General features: G+C 33.7%; 1 protein-coding gene across 9 annotated transcripts in view; it reads left to right on the top strand.

Moving 5' to 3' along the window:
• The window catches only part of Mmp1 (Matrix metalloproteinase 1), a 404,544-nt gene that overhangs the window by 250,878 nt on the left and 135,627 nt on the right, over positions 1–18,039 (top strand). For all 9 annotated transcript variants that reach the window (XR_001847613.1, XR_001847615.1, XM_017616709.1 and 6 more), the window contains exon 2: positions 2,583–2,977. Coding sequence is in view for 7 of the 9 variants with exons in the window: in XM_017616709.1 (XP_017472198.1) it covers positions 2,732–2,977 (246 nt within the window). In the remaining 2 variants the exon portion in view is untranslated. The remainder of the gene's footprint in view (positions 1–2,582; positions 2,978–18,039) is intronic.

The following is an 18,039-nucleotide window of genomic DNA, read 5'->3' as shown; positions in this document are numbered from 1 at the left end:
TTTTTGACAACTACTTAGGCCGAGACATGAAAACTTTAGTAGGCCATAAAATAAAAATACGATCTAACTTTTTCAAATCCATCGAGTTTTTTACTACTGGATGGGTATACTTTCTGTGAATGTTAACAAAGTCCAGGCTGGGTTCCTTTGGGAGGTAGTCGTTAACAAAGGGGCAGTAAATAGTTCAATGGTTACTGACATCAAAACGAAAAAGAGAAATAGATTATGCGAAAAGCATTAAATATATGTAGTCAAATTTAATTTACTTAACAAACAACCTAATTGTGCGACTTAGGGCCAGTTTTTCTGTGCACGGCTGTGGCTTAAACATAGTTTAAATACTCGAGCTGGCTGGTTTAAACTAAGATTAGCTAATGAAGTGTCAGCTGTCTGATCAATTTAAACGCGAAAACGAATGAAAAGGCTGTTTGTGTAAACTATATATATATATATATAGGTATATAATGGCGGGTAAATTTGTGTGGGAGATTTTTTCGACTAAGCGCGTATTGCACATACATATGTAAAATTCTAAGCAACTTTGCTGAATAAACCATGGCTCTAAAATCAATTTGGAATTTGCCAAATTGCGAAAATAGGTTTCTTAGCACTTTGCTGAAGTATCGCAAAGAATTGCATAAATTTTGTACAAAAACATGTTGTAGGGGTTTCTTGGTATGAGGAATCCATTTCTGCACTTCTCTTTTTCATAAAACTTCCAGTAAAAATTTCCACATTTGCATCTAAGCCTATTTTCGCAATATGGCAAACTCCTAATTGATTTTAGACCGATGGTTTCTTCGGCAAAGTTGCGTCGAATTACAAGTATAATCCTCTTATGCTATACGCGCATATTCAAAAAACATGACCCGCCCTAATGTATATAAATCCTATGTGTATTGCAAATCTATGTACATTAGGGTGCTGGTTTTGGCGACCAAGATTATACCATAAAATGCCTCAGAGCTGTAGAGTTTTGAAAAAAAATCAAAGTTTACGTGTATTTTATATGAGAAATCTTTGCATGCCTTGGGCGAGTACTTAATGTTAATATTAAGGTTTCAAATTTTCAGGGAGATTTTTTTTAGGTGTTTTTTACAAAATTTCGAGGTAGGAGTAAAAAAAACAATAGTTGCAAAAAGAAGCGCCCTAATGTATATACATACTTGTACTTTTCATCCGAAAGCATTTTATGTAGAATAGATACATACAGCGCGGGATTTCTCTTGTATCTTTAGTATAAAACGAGATTTAGGTTGTATTTAGATGGGATTTTATTAACCCAGTTACTGGCAACACTGGTTCAGCTGATGAGCGCTGCAGAGCTGGTTTGCGCTGTAGACCTGTTACAAAGAATAGGGTTGATATGTGTTGTAGAGCTGGTTTGCACTATAGAGCTGTTAAAAGCAATAGAGTTGATATGTGCTGTGGAGCTGATGAGCGCTGTGGAGTTGGTTTGCACTGCAGAGCTGTTAAGAGGAAATTAGTTGGTATGCGCTGTAGAGCTGGTGCCCGGAATAACTTGAACGAATTGTAAATTTTCACAACAATTAAATTTTTCGGAATTTTCTCTTTATTTTCATTCTTCACTCTGAGTACCAACTATGTGGCGAATATTTATTGAGTTACTGAGTCATATTTTTTTTTTTTTAGAAGTGAGTCTGAGCGTGCGACACACAGCTGGGAGTCAGCTCAATAGCTCCGCTCAGCGCTGAGTTACCCATCTCTACTATGTGCGCTTTTTTAGAAACTTAAATATTTTTGTACCGAGTATCGAAAGTATTGGATACTTTTGAAATCGGTACCGAGTATCGATCAATACTTAAAAGTATCAGCTCAGCACATCACTAACGGATTCTACGGTAAAAACCGGTTTTCCTATGTGAAAACTTTGCAATCAATCTATGCAATCCGTGCAATGTGCAACTGTGCGCACACAAAGGGAGGGTTTTGGGGTTCAAACCACTGATATGAACTTAACAAGTATTCGAAGATTTAATTTGCCAACTTCGAATATTCGTTACGCCAAAATGAGCTACATACATATATAATAAAAAGTTCAGTGTATTTTTTCGGTAGTCGAAATATTAAAAAAAGCAATCGTGAAAAATCACCATTTCCATCGAAAAATAGGAAACGATTAAAATTAACATTAAACTCATTTTTTTAATTTTTTATTACTTTTGAGAGTTGAGCGCATCTTGTGTTTATACAACTTAATATTAAACAAGTAATTTTCAAATTACGGGACGACCCTTGGGGTACCATCTTTCCGATAAAAAAAAAGAATTATTGAAATCGTGGTCCAAAGTTATGCGGTTGCATATATAAAAAAAGAAAAAATATTCCGACGAATTAATTTTTTGAAGTCGACTAAAAATGTTTGAGTTCTTTGTTAATTTTGTGTAAATAAAGTGCAATTTATAAAACTTCAAACCCCCTCGCAATCCTATGCTGCGAACGCCGCATTATACTAAAGCCACCCTTTCGACATAAGCTACTATTCCATACGGACACAGATATATAGTATTTTTATACAAATTACAGACATATTAAATTAGCTTATAATTAAATTTTTTCAGATTCTTCGAATTGTTAAATAAAAATCCAAAATCAAATCACATCGAGTATCCAGTCTGAAGTTATTGTTTTCGTACAAACTCGATTACAGAACTGAGCAGAAGAAGTCGGAAATTGATCAAAAATTGTGATAGTGGCTGTGGGATTATAAATGACGTCATATAATAATTTAAGGAGAGGAGATACCGCGACGAAAGGATTCGAAGACTACTTCTCAATCAATTCAAGGCGAAGTCGAACATCACCCATTGAAAACGTTCGGCAACAAGCAATTGATATATTTGCCAGTAAAATGTGCTCCTGTCACCAATATTCAGTATTCATAGGTTTAGCCATATTATTAGCCGTAATCTGTAATGTCAGCAGCAGCCCCGTGCAGACGACCACGCAGGCCGAGGTATGATCCCTACATACATATATGTACTATATTCTTCAAGTTGATTAACAACAGCGTTACTCATACATACATACACATTGTACACCGAGAAAAAAACAAAGAAAAAGCACTACCACAAAGACTTTTGTTGGTTAAATCGTGCCCAAAGGCAAAACACCTTCGTATGAAAGAAAGGAGACTTGTTGAATGCACACTTAAAGCTCAGCTAGTCTAGACTTAATTTCCGAAACTTAACTCAATATTTTGGCCAACCTGTTATATGAGAAACTGTGTTGGCGGTTAGTTAAAACTTAAGTTACCGTAAGAAACTTAAGAACCTGTAGCTTTTAGATCAGGCATGGGCAGAGAGTTAGCAGGTGCTAAAAGAGCGTAAGCGTCGCGTGTACGTATACAGGGGTGATTTGGTTGTACGGATTATTGGAGTCTATTTTCATATTGTAAAAATTTGCCTGTTTTACACATATCTCAGGTTTCTTATATGCAGCTCCTGAACAGTAAATTTTTTTTATTAAAAAATGCGTTATTTTCGCACTTGAGGGACTTATCTATTACCATCTTTCACTCGATTTTTAAATTAAACATGAGAAGAGGATTTTTTGGAGTTTAAACAATATCGATCCCTAACCGCCAAAATAACGTAAGCGACATTTTTTTCAAAATTTTATTTTTGATGCAGAAATATTCCTCGGGCATCTAGATGTATTTCTGCATCGAAAAGAAAATTTTGAAAAAAATGGCGCTTACGTTATTTTGGCGGTTAGGGCTCGATATATTGGTAGACTTCGATTGTTGGGAGTTTTTGTCGCGTAAAAGTAAACAAAAAACTCTAATTTTCTTTATTTTTTCAACTTTAACCATCGCACATAGGGTTATTTGTCCCAATTAGGCGGCCAAAATTATTTTTATGAAAATTTTAACTCTAAATGTTTAGAAACGTTTGTTACGATATTTAAAACTGTAAATGTTTAAAATCAAGTAAATAGAGGGGGAGGATGTCCAAGTATTCCACAAAAATAACGAAAATAAAGTTGCTTAACGTTTGACATCGATAGACTCCATCTTATTGAGGTCGGATTGCAGAAACATTGATACCCACGTATTCGTATTGGCGAGGAGAAGGTTTGTTCCTAGGTTAGAATATAAAAAGGTTTGCCGCCTGCTAAAAAATTAAATGCAGATAAGTTAAATGAATTACTACAATATGGGTATTAATTGAGATGGTTTTGAAAAGGCTTTATTTCTAAACAACATGTGGAAAAATTAAATTCAACTTTAATTCAAGGAAATTAGGTAACTGAAATATGTATAACAACATGGGTGTCAGACTAACAAGTTTAATAAGGTTATAGTTTGAAACTATTTTTATCAGGGCTGTCACCTGTTTAAAAATTAAATTCAATGTATATATTAGGTTAAATTAATTATAACAATATGGACATCCTCCAAAATGGCTTTGGAAGGGCTTAATGTTCAACTGCTTTTAGTAGGATTGCTACTGTTTAAAAAAAATCAAATTCAAAATAACATATAATTAGAAAAAACACTATATGGACCAACCATTATGTTGAGTTTTATTAAAATAATTTGAACCTTATCAAACACGTAGAAATTTCATACACTCATTAAATTAATAATTATCAAAATTCTTAGAGTTGTTTCCTGGAAAACTTTTGATATATATACATACATATTTACAAGAATTGATCGTTTAAAGTAATGAGATGCACACATACATATATGTAATTTGAGAAAAAATTCTTACGATTTTACTGCCTTAAAAGCTTATTTGCAAATTTTTACCAGAACTTGCCCTTAAGTAGAGATTTTTTTTCTAAATGTACTGACAACTATTTTCTCCCTGCAGCTTTCCAAATTTTTATATTGAGCCCCTCCCCCCTTAACGTTGTTGGGCGTCTTGACTTTCCTATCACCCCCTTTACTCATTTAACACTTTTACAGAAAACTGGTGCAGTAGCGCAGCAGTATCTATATCTATATATATAATACACGAAGGCATTTTTTATGCAGCATAAAATATCTGCACCGTTCGTTCGATTTTCAAATGGTGTCAAATTAAAGCGCTTGGCATGCAGATGTGCAAACTGGTCTTATTTTTTCGAAAAGAGTTGCCACCTGTTGAACAATTAAAATTAAAATTTTCAATAATCAATACCATCAAATTCGTACCGTTTGTCCGACTTTCAAAAGTGAGATGCCAAATTAAAGGGCTCGGGCCGTAGAATGCAATAAGGATTTATTTTTTTTGAAAAGAGTTGTCACCTTTTAAAAACTTATCTATATTCAAATTATTTCAAAAAATGTATCAATTATTCAAAATGTGTATTAATCGAAATGGTTTTGAAAAGCTTTGTTTTTTAACTTAACTCAGGAGGGTTGCCACCTATTTAAAAAAAAATCAATTTTAATTAAGGGAAATAGGTAAGAAAAGTATGTATGTATCACCATATGGGTGCCAAACGAAATGGTTTTAAGAAGGTAATAGTTTGAAAATATTTTGAACAATGTTGCCACCTTCTTGAAATGTCGAATTTAGTTAACTTATACACAAATTATATGAAACAATAAAATATGAATGTCAAAGTGTATTAAGAAATGTTTACTTTCGACGCTACGACTATTTTTGAGGTGATGGAAAAGGGTTGCCACATGTTTACATAGGTAAATTCAAAGTATTTAATAAGTTAAATGAATTATTAAAATTTGGGTATCAATCTAAGGGGGTTTCAAAAATCTTTATTTCTGATCTATATTTAGTGGGGTTGCCACATGTTTAAAAAATCAAACTTGACTTAATTTATCACTTAATTAAAATATCTATCGCAGTGTTAGACAAAGGAGCCTTTACAAGGGTTTAGCTTGAAAATACTTTTCAAGAGGGCTGCAATCTGTTTGAAATGTTTAATTTAATTAACTAATGCAAAATTTATGTGAATTATATAAATACGGGAGTCAAACGAAAGAGTGTTAAGAAATATTTAGTCTGAACATTTGGAACGTTTGAAAAGGGCTGTCAGGTGTTTAAAAAGTTACATTCAAATTATTCAATAAGTTCGACGAATTATTAAAGTATGGGTATAAATCGCAATGGGTTTGAAAACTCTTTATTTCTGACCTTTATTTAGGAAGGTTGCAACGTGTTTGAACATTCAAATTCAAATAAGTTCATCTGCTATTGAAACACATGTGTATCACAATGTCAGGTGAAAGAGATTTAAGGAGATTTTAGTTTGAAATAACTTTTGAAAAGGACTTCCACCTGTTTGAAAGGTCGAATTTAGTTGACGTATACACAAGTTTTATGAAATATTTAGATATGGGTGTGCATCGAAAGAAATTTATGAAATCTTATGTTTGAAAATAACTTTAATTAGGCTGGCTACCTTTTCGAAAAAAACATATCGATCTAAAAGTATAGGTATATGTATGTGTATTATACGGGAAGGTATTTTGTGTAATAGTTCTTTTGAATTTCTAAAATGAGAGGTCAAATTAAAGACCTTAACCTGTAGATGTGCGATAAAGTTTTATTTTTCTACTTAGCATCTTTTTTAAAGGGTCATTTGAAATTTGATGAAATTAAAAACCTACACTATGCGAGACCTCTCTTCACTAAAAAACGGCTACACGGATTTACATGAAATATGCCACTTTGATCGCTTATAACTGTGACTGATATTTGGAATATTTTTTAGGTTCTTGAAATTCAATTTTGGGCGTTTTCACGCCATGCGGGTTCACTAGTTTTCGGTTTATTTTTCAGCAGTAGTAAGTATTTCCAATGGTTACATGTATATAAACTAGGAACAAACTGCTTATTTAAAAGTTCTAATCAGAAAGGTCAGAAGGTTGAATGTGAAGAAATCAATAAATAGGACTAGTGGAAATCTTATTCTTCTTATTTGGCGCTGTAACCGCCTAAGCGATTTTGGCCGAGTTCAACAAAGCAAGCCAGTCGTTTCTTTTTTTTGTGCCAACTGGCACCAATTGTGGGGCCTTCCTTTTCCTCTGTTACTGCTATTTTAATTCGCTGCACTATGTCCATGTCATTGTAAAGATCATACAGCTCATCGTTCCATCGTCTGCGGTACCCGCCGTCGCCAACGCGTAAAGGATATATGCATGCGCCCAACGATTTTCATTTTCCATCTTATAAATTGTTTATAATGACTTTTGCTAAAATTTCAAAATCAAAAGTTATCAAAACAAATTCTATGGTACTGAGAAATATTATTTTCTACTTTTTAGTCCATTTATAAAAGCGTGGTATATTAAAAAGGTTTTTATTTTATTTATTTTCTACTTGTTAGTCTTGTCTGTATAACATTTTGCAATAGATATTACAATAATTCAACGATATTAATAGATTGATGCACACATGCATATACATACGACACCATTTCCGCTGTAGCGTACGTAGTGCATAGAGCGACATCTACCTGTCAACCGACGAGGTTGATTGACTGGACACACAGCATTGCAAGTTGATAAAAGCGTTGTAAAATGGATTTTTTCATGAATAAAAATAGTTTCATAGAGGATTTTTTGGAAAAAATCCCCTCAGATGACAAAACAGTAAGCTTAAAAAATCTAAATAAAAATATTAAAAAATTGTATCAACGGAATCATAATAATGAGATGTTTGATGCTGTTTCTTAACTTTTTCAAAGACTTGCGTAAGAAGATCTGGAATAACTACTCCAAAGCTTTACCGATATAGACTTATGAGTTATCAGTGGAAAGATATTTTCTCACCCTTTTTATTCTTTGCAAAAAATCTCATTCACGTCCCAATTTTTTCTTTATTCAATACCAAACGCATTTTAATTCAACATGGAATAGCGCTCGTTTATCTTACCTTCCCCTTTCATACGTTGAATGAGCTTATTCGCAAAGAGTTTAAAAGGGTGAGAAAATACCTTACCAATGATACCTCATGAGTCTAAATTGGTAAGGTTTTGGCTGAGTTATTCAAGTTTTTCTTAAACCAGTCATTGAAAAAAGTGCAAAAACAGCACAAAAAATCTGATTATTATGATTCCGTGGAATTTTTTTTTTTTATATTTTTATACAAACTTTTTAAGCTTGAACTGTTCAGTCATCTGAGGTAATTTTTTAAAAAAATATTTAAAAAAACACTTTATTAATAAAAAACTCAATTTTTGGAGGTATTTTCAAATCGGTCCAGCTCACATATCTTAAAATTTTTGTGAGATATTTTGGCGGAAGTCTTAAAATATAATAGATTTTATAATTTCAGTGGAAAAACAGTTCCGTTTTTTTTTTGTATGGGGAGTGATGCAGTCTACTGTACATAAGTTGACTATGCCACTAAGTGTATTTTAAAATTTTCAGGCAATAGCCTCATGCGATTATCGATTATATTTTTTGTGGTTTGTGTGAAATATTTTATTTTTATCAGTATTTTTCTTTTAATCAAAATATGTTGAAATAAAAGTGAAAATAAAAAAAAAATTCCAAAACCCAGCTCCTCCCCCAAAAAAAATCCTGGCTACGGCCCTGTGTGTATACTAGGGAAGTAAATTTCTTCGTTTTTTACGATCTCGGGATTTTCGGGATGTCGTTGGTTCAATCCCGGGATCCCGGGATCAGTCCCGGGATTTAGATATTTATTTATTTATTTTTTTTGCATCAATATGATTTGAGAAGCTCTCCTATCATATAATAAACTAGCAGGGCACCCGACATCGTTCGGGGTAAACAAATCAAAATATAAAACAGTAATACAAATATTCAGTTCAGCATAATTTAAAGGAGACAAACTATTTTCTTTGTTTACATTAAGGTATCCTTATGAACCAAAATTTTTAGCTTTATCGTGCTTTAACTAATAAATATTGATCATCACTTGTACTACAAATTTTGTTCCATTATTAATATTAGATGGATTAAGGCAACCAAAAAATGTCTAAATTAAAACTATTCTGCTACGGTACATTCCCTTTAGCTGCCTATTCGATTAGCTGTTATATATATATATAGCTGCACTTTTCTAGTAGAATGTTAATTCGGAAGGAATTTTATTCATTATGAACGAACCTTTTTCATGACTTGTACTACAAATTTTGTTCCATTATTAATATTAGATGGATTAAGGCAACCAAAAAATGTCTAAATTAAAACTATTCTGCTACGGTACATTCCCTTTAGCTGCCTATTCGATTAGCTGTTATATATATATATAGCTGCACTTTTCTAGTAGAATGTTAATTCGGAAGGAATTTTATTCATTATGAACGAACCTTTTTCATGACTTGTACTACAAATTTTGTTCCATTATTAATATTAGATGGATTAAGGCAACGATCAAATGTCTAAATTAAAATTATTCTGCTACGGTACATTCCCTTTAGCTGCCTATTCGATTAGCTGTTATATATATATAGCTGCACTTTTCTAGTAGAATGTTAATTCGGAAGGAATTTTATTCATTATCAACGAACCTTTTTCCTTTAACAGCATCGCGGGATTAAAAAAGGATTTAATCTTTCCATTTCAAAATAATCTAAAGACGAGAAGGGGTCTAAAAAAACACACACAGTTTTAAATGTCCGAGTTATCTAATAGATGAATACATATATGCAGGGGCGCACCCAGGAATATATTTTAGGGGGGGTTTTAGATTTCTGAAGATATATCACCGGAAAATACTGAACACTTGCTTCAGATAATACCCTCTTTAAAACACATTTATGCAAGTTTTATGTACAGTATGTAATAAATAAATAAACGTTTTAAAATTCATAAACTGCACTTTATTTACATAAGATTAACAGAACTCAAACGCTTTTAACCGACTTCAAAAAAAAGGGAGGTTATCATCTCGCCGGAATACATAACTTTGGACCACGTGAACCGTTTTCAATAATCCTTTTTTTATTAGAAAGATAGTACCTCAAGGGTCGTCCCGTAATTTATTTTAGAGATCCGATGATTGGATCATGAAGAAATTAGCGGTACCCCTAAATTTGAATAAGAGAATTGAAGTCGGTTGTGTTCGTTCCTTAAAAACTACTTGCTTAATAAAAAGTTCTATAAACTCAAGATGCGCCCAACTTTCAAAAGTACCTAATAAAAAATTTAAAAAAAGAGTCAGTAAAAATAAATTTATTGATTCCATGAATTTTTGCACTTCTATGTTCATTTTTTCGATTTCTGTTTTTCGATAGAGATGGTGATTTTTCACGGTTGTTAAATTTTTTTAATATTTCAAATACCGACAAAATTAACTGAACTCTCAAGAAAAACAAAAAATTCATATAAAACGACGGACGAGAAATGGAAAAGAAATTTTCTTCTACCAAAATTTCTTAAATCAGTTTGCAGCTCTCAAGAAAAAAAATGCTCGTAAAATTTACAGCAAAAGCAAAGCGCGTTTTCAAGCAACAGAAATTATAATAAATATTTCTTATAATTTCCTTGAGAGCTGGATTCTTAGCTTTAAGATACAGATTGTATTCGAGGTTATTAGCTTTAGGGGGGTTTGAACCCCAAAATCTACCCCTTGTGTGCGCTAATGCATATATGTATATCCCCCTTTTACAAACTCATTTATATATACTTTACTCTGAACATCATAGATACCTATGTATGAATACCAAATTTCATTAATTTAAAAATTCCGCGCCTACGGGATGAGCCACGCCCCATTTTATAAACTCATTCATATACACANTTTTATTAGAAAGATAGTACCTCAAGGGTCGTCCCGTAATTTATTTTAGAGATCCGATGATTGGATCATGAAGAAATTAGCGGTACCCCTAAATTTGAATAAGAGAATTGAAGTCGGTTGTGTTCGTTCCTTAAAAACTACTTGCTTAATAAAAAGTTCTATAAACTCAAGATGCGCCCAACTTTCAAAAGTACCTAATAAAAAATTTAAAAAAAGAGTCAGTAAAAATAAATTTATTGATTCCATGAATTTTTGCACTTCTATGTTCATTTTTTCGATTTCTGTTTTTCGATAGAGATGGTGATTTTTCACGGTTGTTAAATTTTTTTAATATTTCAAATACCGACAAAATTAACTGAACTCTCAAGAAAAACAAAAAATTCATATAAAACGACGGACGAGAAATGGAAAAGAAATTTTCTTCTACCAAAATTTCTTAAATCAGTTTGCAGCTCTCAAGAAAAAAAATGCTCGTAAAATTTACAGCAAAAGCAAAGCGCGTTTTCAAGCAACAGAAATTATAATAAATATTTCTTATAATTTCCTTGAGAGCTGGATTCTTAGCTTTAAGATACAGATTGTATTCGAGGTTATTAGCTTTAGGGGGGTTTGAACCCCAAAATCTACCCCTTGTGTGCGCTAATGCATATATGTATATCCCCCTTTTACAAACTCATTTATATATACTTTACTCTGAACATCATAGATACCTATGTATGAATACCAAATTTCATTAATTTAAAAATTCCGCGCCTACGGGATGAGCCACGCCCCATTTTATAAACTCATTCATATACACATTACTATAAGCACCTACCATAGATATGTCTGCATACCAAATTTAAATTTCAAGTGACTTATGGTTTTGAAGTTATAGCTGATAAAAATTTCCACGCCTATGGGATTTGCCACGCCATCTTTTACAAACTTATTTATATTTATCTTTTTATAAGCACCTACCATAGCTACCAGGCTAACCTAATATTCGCGGCTTGCGTTTTGGTACGCATGCCGTCGAATTTGTTTTTTGCGTCACCCGAAATTTACTTGCATGCGTTTGCATTTGATTTCATTGAGCGAAACGTCAAATCAAAATGTCACCCAGAACAAAAATTGGAAATTGAGTTAGCTTCATACGCACGCCGTTCAATTTCGGTTGATCACATACAAGTTGCATGTGCATGAGAAATTTTTGACAATAAATTGGCGGCGTGCGTGAATATTAGGTTAGCCTGTACGCCTGCATACCACATTTCAAGTTCGTGTGACTTATGTTTCCGTGGTTATACCTGATAAAAAATTCCACGCCTATGGGATGTGGCACGCCCCTTTTACAAACTCGTTTATATATACCCTCCTATAAACACCTACCATTGATATGTCTGCATACAAAATGTCAAGTTCGTGGGACTTATGGTTCCGAAGTTATAGCGGATAAAATATGCCACGCCTATGGGATGTGGCACGCCCCTTTTACAAACTCGTTTATACATACCCTCCTATAAGCACCTACCATTGATATGTCTACATAGCAAATGTATACATACTGCGTATGTACCCAGTAGAAAAAGGCGATAACTAGGAAATGTTTTGTTAATAGCAAAAGTAAATGCCTAACCGCTGAATGAAATGTAACACGGCCGATGTCCTACAAAATTCACATCTTACGAAATCGCATATCTAGGAATATGAGTTAATCAGTGGTGTGCATACCCGACTAAAACGCACAGAGATTATAAGTCCGCATCGCCCACTCATATAGCAAGTGGTACAAGGTCACTAGCCCTACGCATTATATACTCAGAGAAATGAAGTCATCAGCTATGCGCACTACCATAGTACCATAATTTGCGAGATCAGATTATTACCTCTTTCTAACGGGTGATTTTTTTGAGGTTAGGATTTTCATGCATTAGTATTTGACAGATCACGTGGGATTTCAGACATGGTGTCAAAGAGAAAGATGCTCAGTATGCTTTGACATTTCATCATGAATAGACTTACTAACGAGCAACGCTTGCAAATCATTGAATTTTATTACCAAAATCAGTGTTCGGTTCGCTTTACGTCCGATTTATGGTCTACATAATCGACCAAGTGAGCAAACAATTAATGCGATTGTGACCAAGTTTCGCACTCAGTTTACTTTATTGGACATTAAACCAACCACACGAATGCGTACAGTGCGTACAGAAGAGAATATTGCGTCTGTTTCTGAGAGTGTTGCTGAAGACCGTGAAATGTCGATTCGTCGCCGTTCGCAGCAATTGGGTTTGCGAAACACATTTCGAACCGAACACTGATTTTGGTAATAAAATTCAATGATTTGCAAGCGTTGCTCGTTAGTAAGTCTATTCATGATGAAATGTCAAAGCATACTGAGCATCTTTCTCTTTGACACCATGTCTGAAATCCCACGTGATCTGTCAAATACTAATGCATGAAAATCCTAACCTCAAAAAAATCACCCGTTATATACTCCTCAAGCGCAACCTTACAAGGCTCTCGGAAATCGCAAATGTCAATATTTATACAACATTTAATAACGCAGCCCGACAAAAAAGGGTCATGTCCTTTTGACAGGAATGCCCTACTCCCTTGTGTATTGGTGCCCTGAACACGAATCCTGCGCCAGGATTTTTTCCTTACCACTAAAACCATGGAGGATATTATGTAACAGGTACGATTTTTGAGAAGAAAATCGTGGCGCGATGTACCAAAACGGACTTCAGTTTCGTCCTCAGCGCATCACAATACATAAGGAAAAGATAGTTTGATCCCCGAACCCCAGCACATTTTGGCTACAGGACAGCTGTAAAAAGCCACACACCCACAAGAAAGTGAACAAGTAATATTATGTTTTTATACCGAAATTACCTCGCCTCCTTCCCGCGACTATTACCAACCCGCTTACTTTATCCAGTGGTTAAACCTTTTGCTGGTGGATATATATGTATGTATATACGTACATACATGCCTATGGCAGGTTGTTAAGGTAAAGCCTTAAATGGCGATCGGTAGCATCTGATTCGCGCAATTAAACTAATGATCATAGATTCAAGATTGTTTTATTCATTTGTGTTCCGAGAATTCAATAACAAAGTAAGTTTGATAAATATAATTATTATATCTACATACATATTTGTGTATATCATACATAATATCGTGTATGTATCGGCCGTTTTATATAGCAAAAAACTTTATATTAGTTTGTGTTGTACAGAAATACATACATACTTTACAAATATGTACATACATCCATACATATGTAGTTCTAATGCAATGTGGCACAACAAGGCCAGCGAAAGCCATTATTGCCTGTAAATAAATGTATTCATTAAATATAATTAAGATTTTCTACTTCCGATTTATTTGTATAAAAGTGCATGATCACGTTCTAATGTGTGCATTTGTGCATAGATATGTACACACATTCATATGTATGTTTGATCGTGAAAATTGCATTGCTGTCAAGCATTTGTTAGCTAGATTGCGCATCCAATGCGGTAAAACAGCAGATGTGCAGGACCGCCAATAGAAAATCCGGGCCCGTTACTAAGTATGTGCGCCGCCTCCCCAAGACTATATACTTGTTAAGTGCTTTTGAAAAATAAATAGTTTTACCTTTATTATCGTATTGTTTGGAGCATGATGGCCAAACATCTGGTGTGCCCTGTCTTCGGATGGTGAGGGAAACCTTTATACTAGAGTTGATTTTTTAGTTCACTATAAAGATTAGTTAGGTATGCATTGCGCGCTTCCACTCCGCAGGTCCTGCGTTCAAGCCCTGGTCAAAGCAACATCGCAAAAAATATAAAAAACGGTTTTTTCTTAACAGCGGTCGCCCCTCGGCAGGCAATGGCAAATTCCGAGTGTATTTCTGCCATAAAAAACAGCTTCTCATAAAAATACAATCGCCGCTCGGAGTCGGCGTAAAACTGTGGGTCCCTCCGCTTTGTGTGACAACATCAAGGCGCACGCTACAAATCGGAGGAGAAGCTCAGCCAAACACTAACATTTGTGTCAGCGCCAATCTGTTATTATTATTATTCATGCCTATTACGGTATACGACGGATGCCATCCGCACGGATCTAGTCCGATTCGCACTGTCATAACAAGCGAGAGCGAAGCATTAGATTCGTGCGAATGGGATCCGTCGGATACCGTAATAGGCATTATTATTATTATATAGATTAGTTCACTTCTAGTTCGTTCGGATCAATGAACTAGCTCTTCTGAGCCTTAGTTCGTTTATCTTATTCAACTATAGTTCACTTTATTGAACTATAGTTCACTTAATTGAACTAGTTCGGTAGTGGGAGCTGAGTTACAGAACAACAAACATGTATGTTTTATAACAATTACATACATATAAAAGATTAAAAGTAAAAACCAAATTTTTTCTACAAGTGGATGGTTTTCTTCTATAACGACACAATTCAGTCGTCTTCATTCATTTCTCTTTCTCCAAAATCACGAAATGATGTTTGGCTTTCATACGGCGATTCAAATTTCAATGAGCGGCATCAACAATACTTACGGAAACTCTGCAGTGCTTGCTTTTTATTTTCTTTTCTTCAATTTTGCATTCGAAATGCGAGCAAATTGGCTTCGCTTTGGCATCTGAATGCGAAAGTCTCTTGATAAACAACAAATCCCAAAAACTCAACTCAAATATTTACTTTTTTATACAAATTGCACTACAATATGTAAAACATTGGATATTCAATGAAATAAAATGTATTTTTAGCGCGAATTCCGATGAGTTCCTTACAAGGAAAACGAGATGTCATATGAGTTAAAATTGCAATTGCATTTTAATGAACAAACTAATGAACTAGTTCAATTAAAAGAGCTCAAGCCTACTTTATACATATCGTCGTTTAAAGTACAAAACCGCGTATTGTCATTCTGCAAAACCGCGTAACTGACATTTGCTGCCAAAAATTGGATTTGCTCACACAAGCTCTTGGCTCAATCCTTATCAATTCGTCCTAAAATATACTAGCCAGAAACAGTGTTGCCAGGTTTTCGGTATAAGAAAACGTCCCTCTTAGTCTGAAAAAAACGTCATTTCCTACCCAAAAACGTCTTTTCCATGTATGCATACAGAATTGTTCTTATTAAACTTATATTGTAGACAAAGGTACATATGTACGTAAGGTATATTAAAATGTCATTTTGACAGAGCACATTTAAAATTCATTAGTGGTATTCACCAAAGTGAGCAAGTGGCCTGGCACTCTGGTAAAATATCAGATGAGGTCAAGCAACGACTGTTGACAACAATTTGGTGAATACGACTATTATATACTGGCTTGAGATCATTAATATAAAAATCATGTTATACATACACTTGTGATCAGCTGATTAAGTCATCAACATTTTGATTGGTTTTAGCTGTTTTTCTTTTGTTTATTTAATGTTTATTATTTTTTTCATAAAAGCCTAGCTCATTATATAACTAACACAATATAAATCCACATTTCAAACTTATAAAAAATCTGCAAAGTTTCAGCTAGATTTTCAAGTTTTTATTCAGATTTTTTAGAAGTTTTTTGAGTATCCGGTTTGATAGCCCATTAAATTCCAGGGTAATAATGTGCACGTTTTAAGTTGCTAAAGATTTAATATTTTTTTCTTGTAGACATTTGGTAAGGTGGTCGGTTGTCGAAAATGCTAAATTACGTTCTGCTAAGAAGGAACATAGTGCTTTTGCGAGCGTGCGTGTTGCAATAGATGAGCTCTTCCTGATTTAGCTTTTAATATGCAATTGCAAACATTGTAATAGGCCTTGTAATCTCAAGTATTTACACAACCAGCCTTTGAACGCGGGATCATATGTGTCCAAAAAATAAATATCTTTTGAGGCACCTGCTGCAAAAGCTTGTAAAGGTTTATTAAGAAAATAATTCAAAATCAGTTCTACTTACAAGATTTAGTAACAAATTTGCCGAAAGTGTGAGCGTAAGTCCTTACTTTACAAGCAAATAGTACGCTATACATTGAATATATTGTACATAGAGAAAAATTACTGGGAAGTTAAAAAACGTCATTTTTTACACAAAAAACGTCCAAACGTCAACAAGATACAAAAAACGTCCAAATGACGTTAAAAACGTCAACCTGGCAACGCTGGCCAGAAGTGCTATTGCTTTAAAAAAAAGAGAAAAATTTCAAAATATGAGTGTTTTTACTCTCTAGAAAATAATTTATGCAACCTCACATACGCAGTTTTGCATTAGTTGTGTTTTTTTACAAANCCACAAACAGTTTCCTTATTAGTTTAAATTTCATCCAGCAACATGCGATCAGCTGTTTTTCGTACTGGCAAATTCTTACAAGTAAAAATTTATCCAGTAAAATCCAGTAAAAACTTGCTACTTCAGCTGTCATTTTTCGCTCTCTCAATTTCCCCTACTTTGCAAGTTTTTGCGTACGAAAACGCCAAAACATGAAAATTCGTAAAAACTTTTACTGGATTTTACTGGAAATGAGTAAAAAAACGCAACTATTATCTTCCTCCATAAGCCAGACCAGATTGGCTGTTGGTTTGACGATATATTACGACTGTCAAGCATGGAAATGGAAATGATCATATTACATTTGCATAAGTACGTAAAAATGCGCTTTTATAATAGATACATAGGTGAATATTAAATACTTAATCAAATTTATCAACTTACCAAAACATTATAATTTTTTTCTTCCAATTTTATTTTCGGGATAACACTTCTTAGAACACGCTATTCTGTAAATCCCATTAAACTTAAACTTTTTTTGATTAGAATTAGGTCTTAAACCAAAATGTTGAAAGTCACCACAAAATCTTCCATTTTTTATGCTCAATTAAAATCCGGATACTGTACATACATGTATGTATGTATGTATGTACATACCCGTACTTTTTGCTGCTAGTAGCGAATTTATACAATTTCTAAACACAAATGAGTGTCCTAAAAAATGTGCAAAGGAAATTTTTTACGACACCAATAAGGAATTAAAATTTCAAATACATGTGCATATTTCTGAAAGTAATGATCGGGAAAACAAATTTTTTGCAAGTTATTATAGGTGATCGATTGACATGAATAACACATAAAATTTAATTGTTAGAAAGAAAATTATCGTTTAAAAAAATTTAAATAATTTTACCTTGGTTTTTTGTTTTGTTTTATTTTTTATTTTTTTATACCCGAGCGCACTTGTGCACAAGGGTGTTATAACTTTGTTCACATAACGGTTGTTTGTAACAGGCAAAACGAATCGAGATAGATATAGACAAATGTATACATAAATGATCAGGATGAAAAGAGAAATCGATTAAGCGGTGACTGTCTGTCCGTC

The sequence above is a fragment of the Rhagoletis zephyria genome, unplaced genomic scaffold (genome assembly GCF_001687245.7).
Source record: "Rhagoletis zephyria isolate East Lansing unplaced genomic scaffold, Rhagoletis_zephyria_1.1 Rzeph_scaffold_00027, whole genome shotgun sequence".
In the NCBI taxonomy this organism is placed as follows: Eukaryota; Metazoa; Arthropoda; class Insecta; order Diptera; family Tephritidae; genus Rhagoletis; species Rhagoletis zephyria.
Note: the sequence above shows the minus strand (reverse complement) of the source record. Positions and strands in the feature narration are given on the sequence as shown.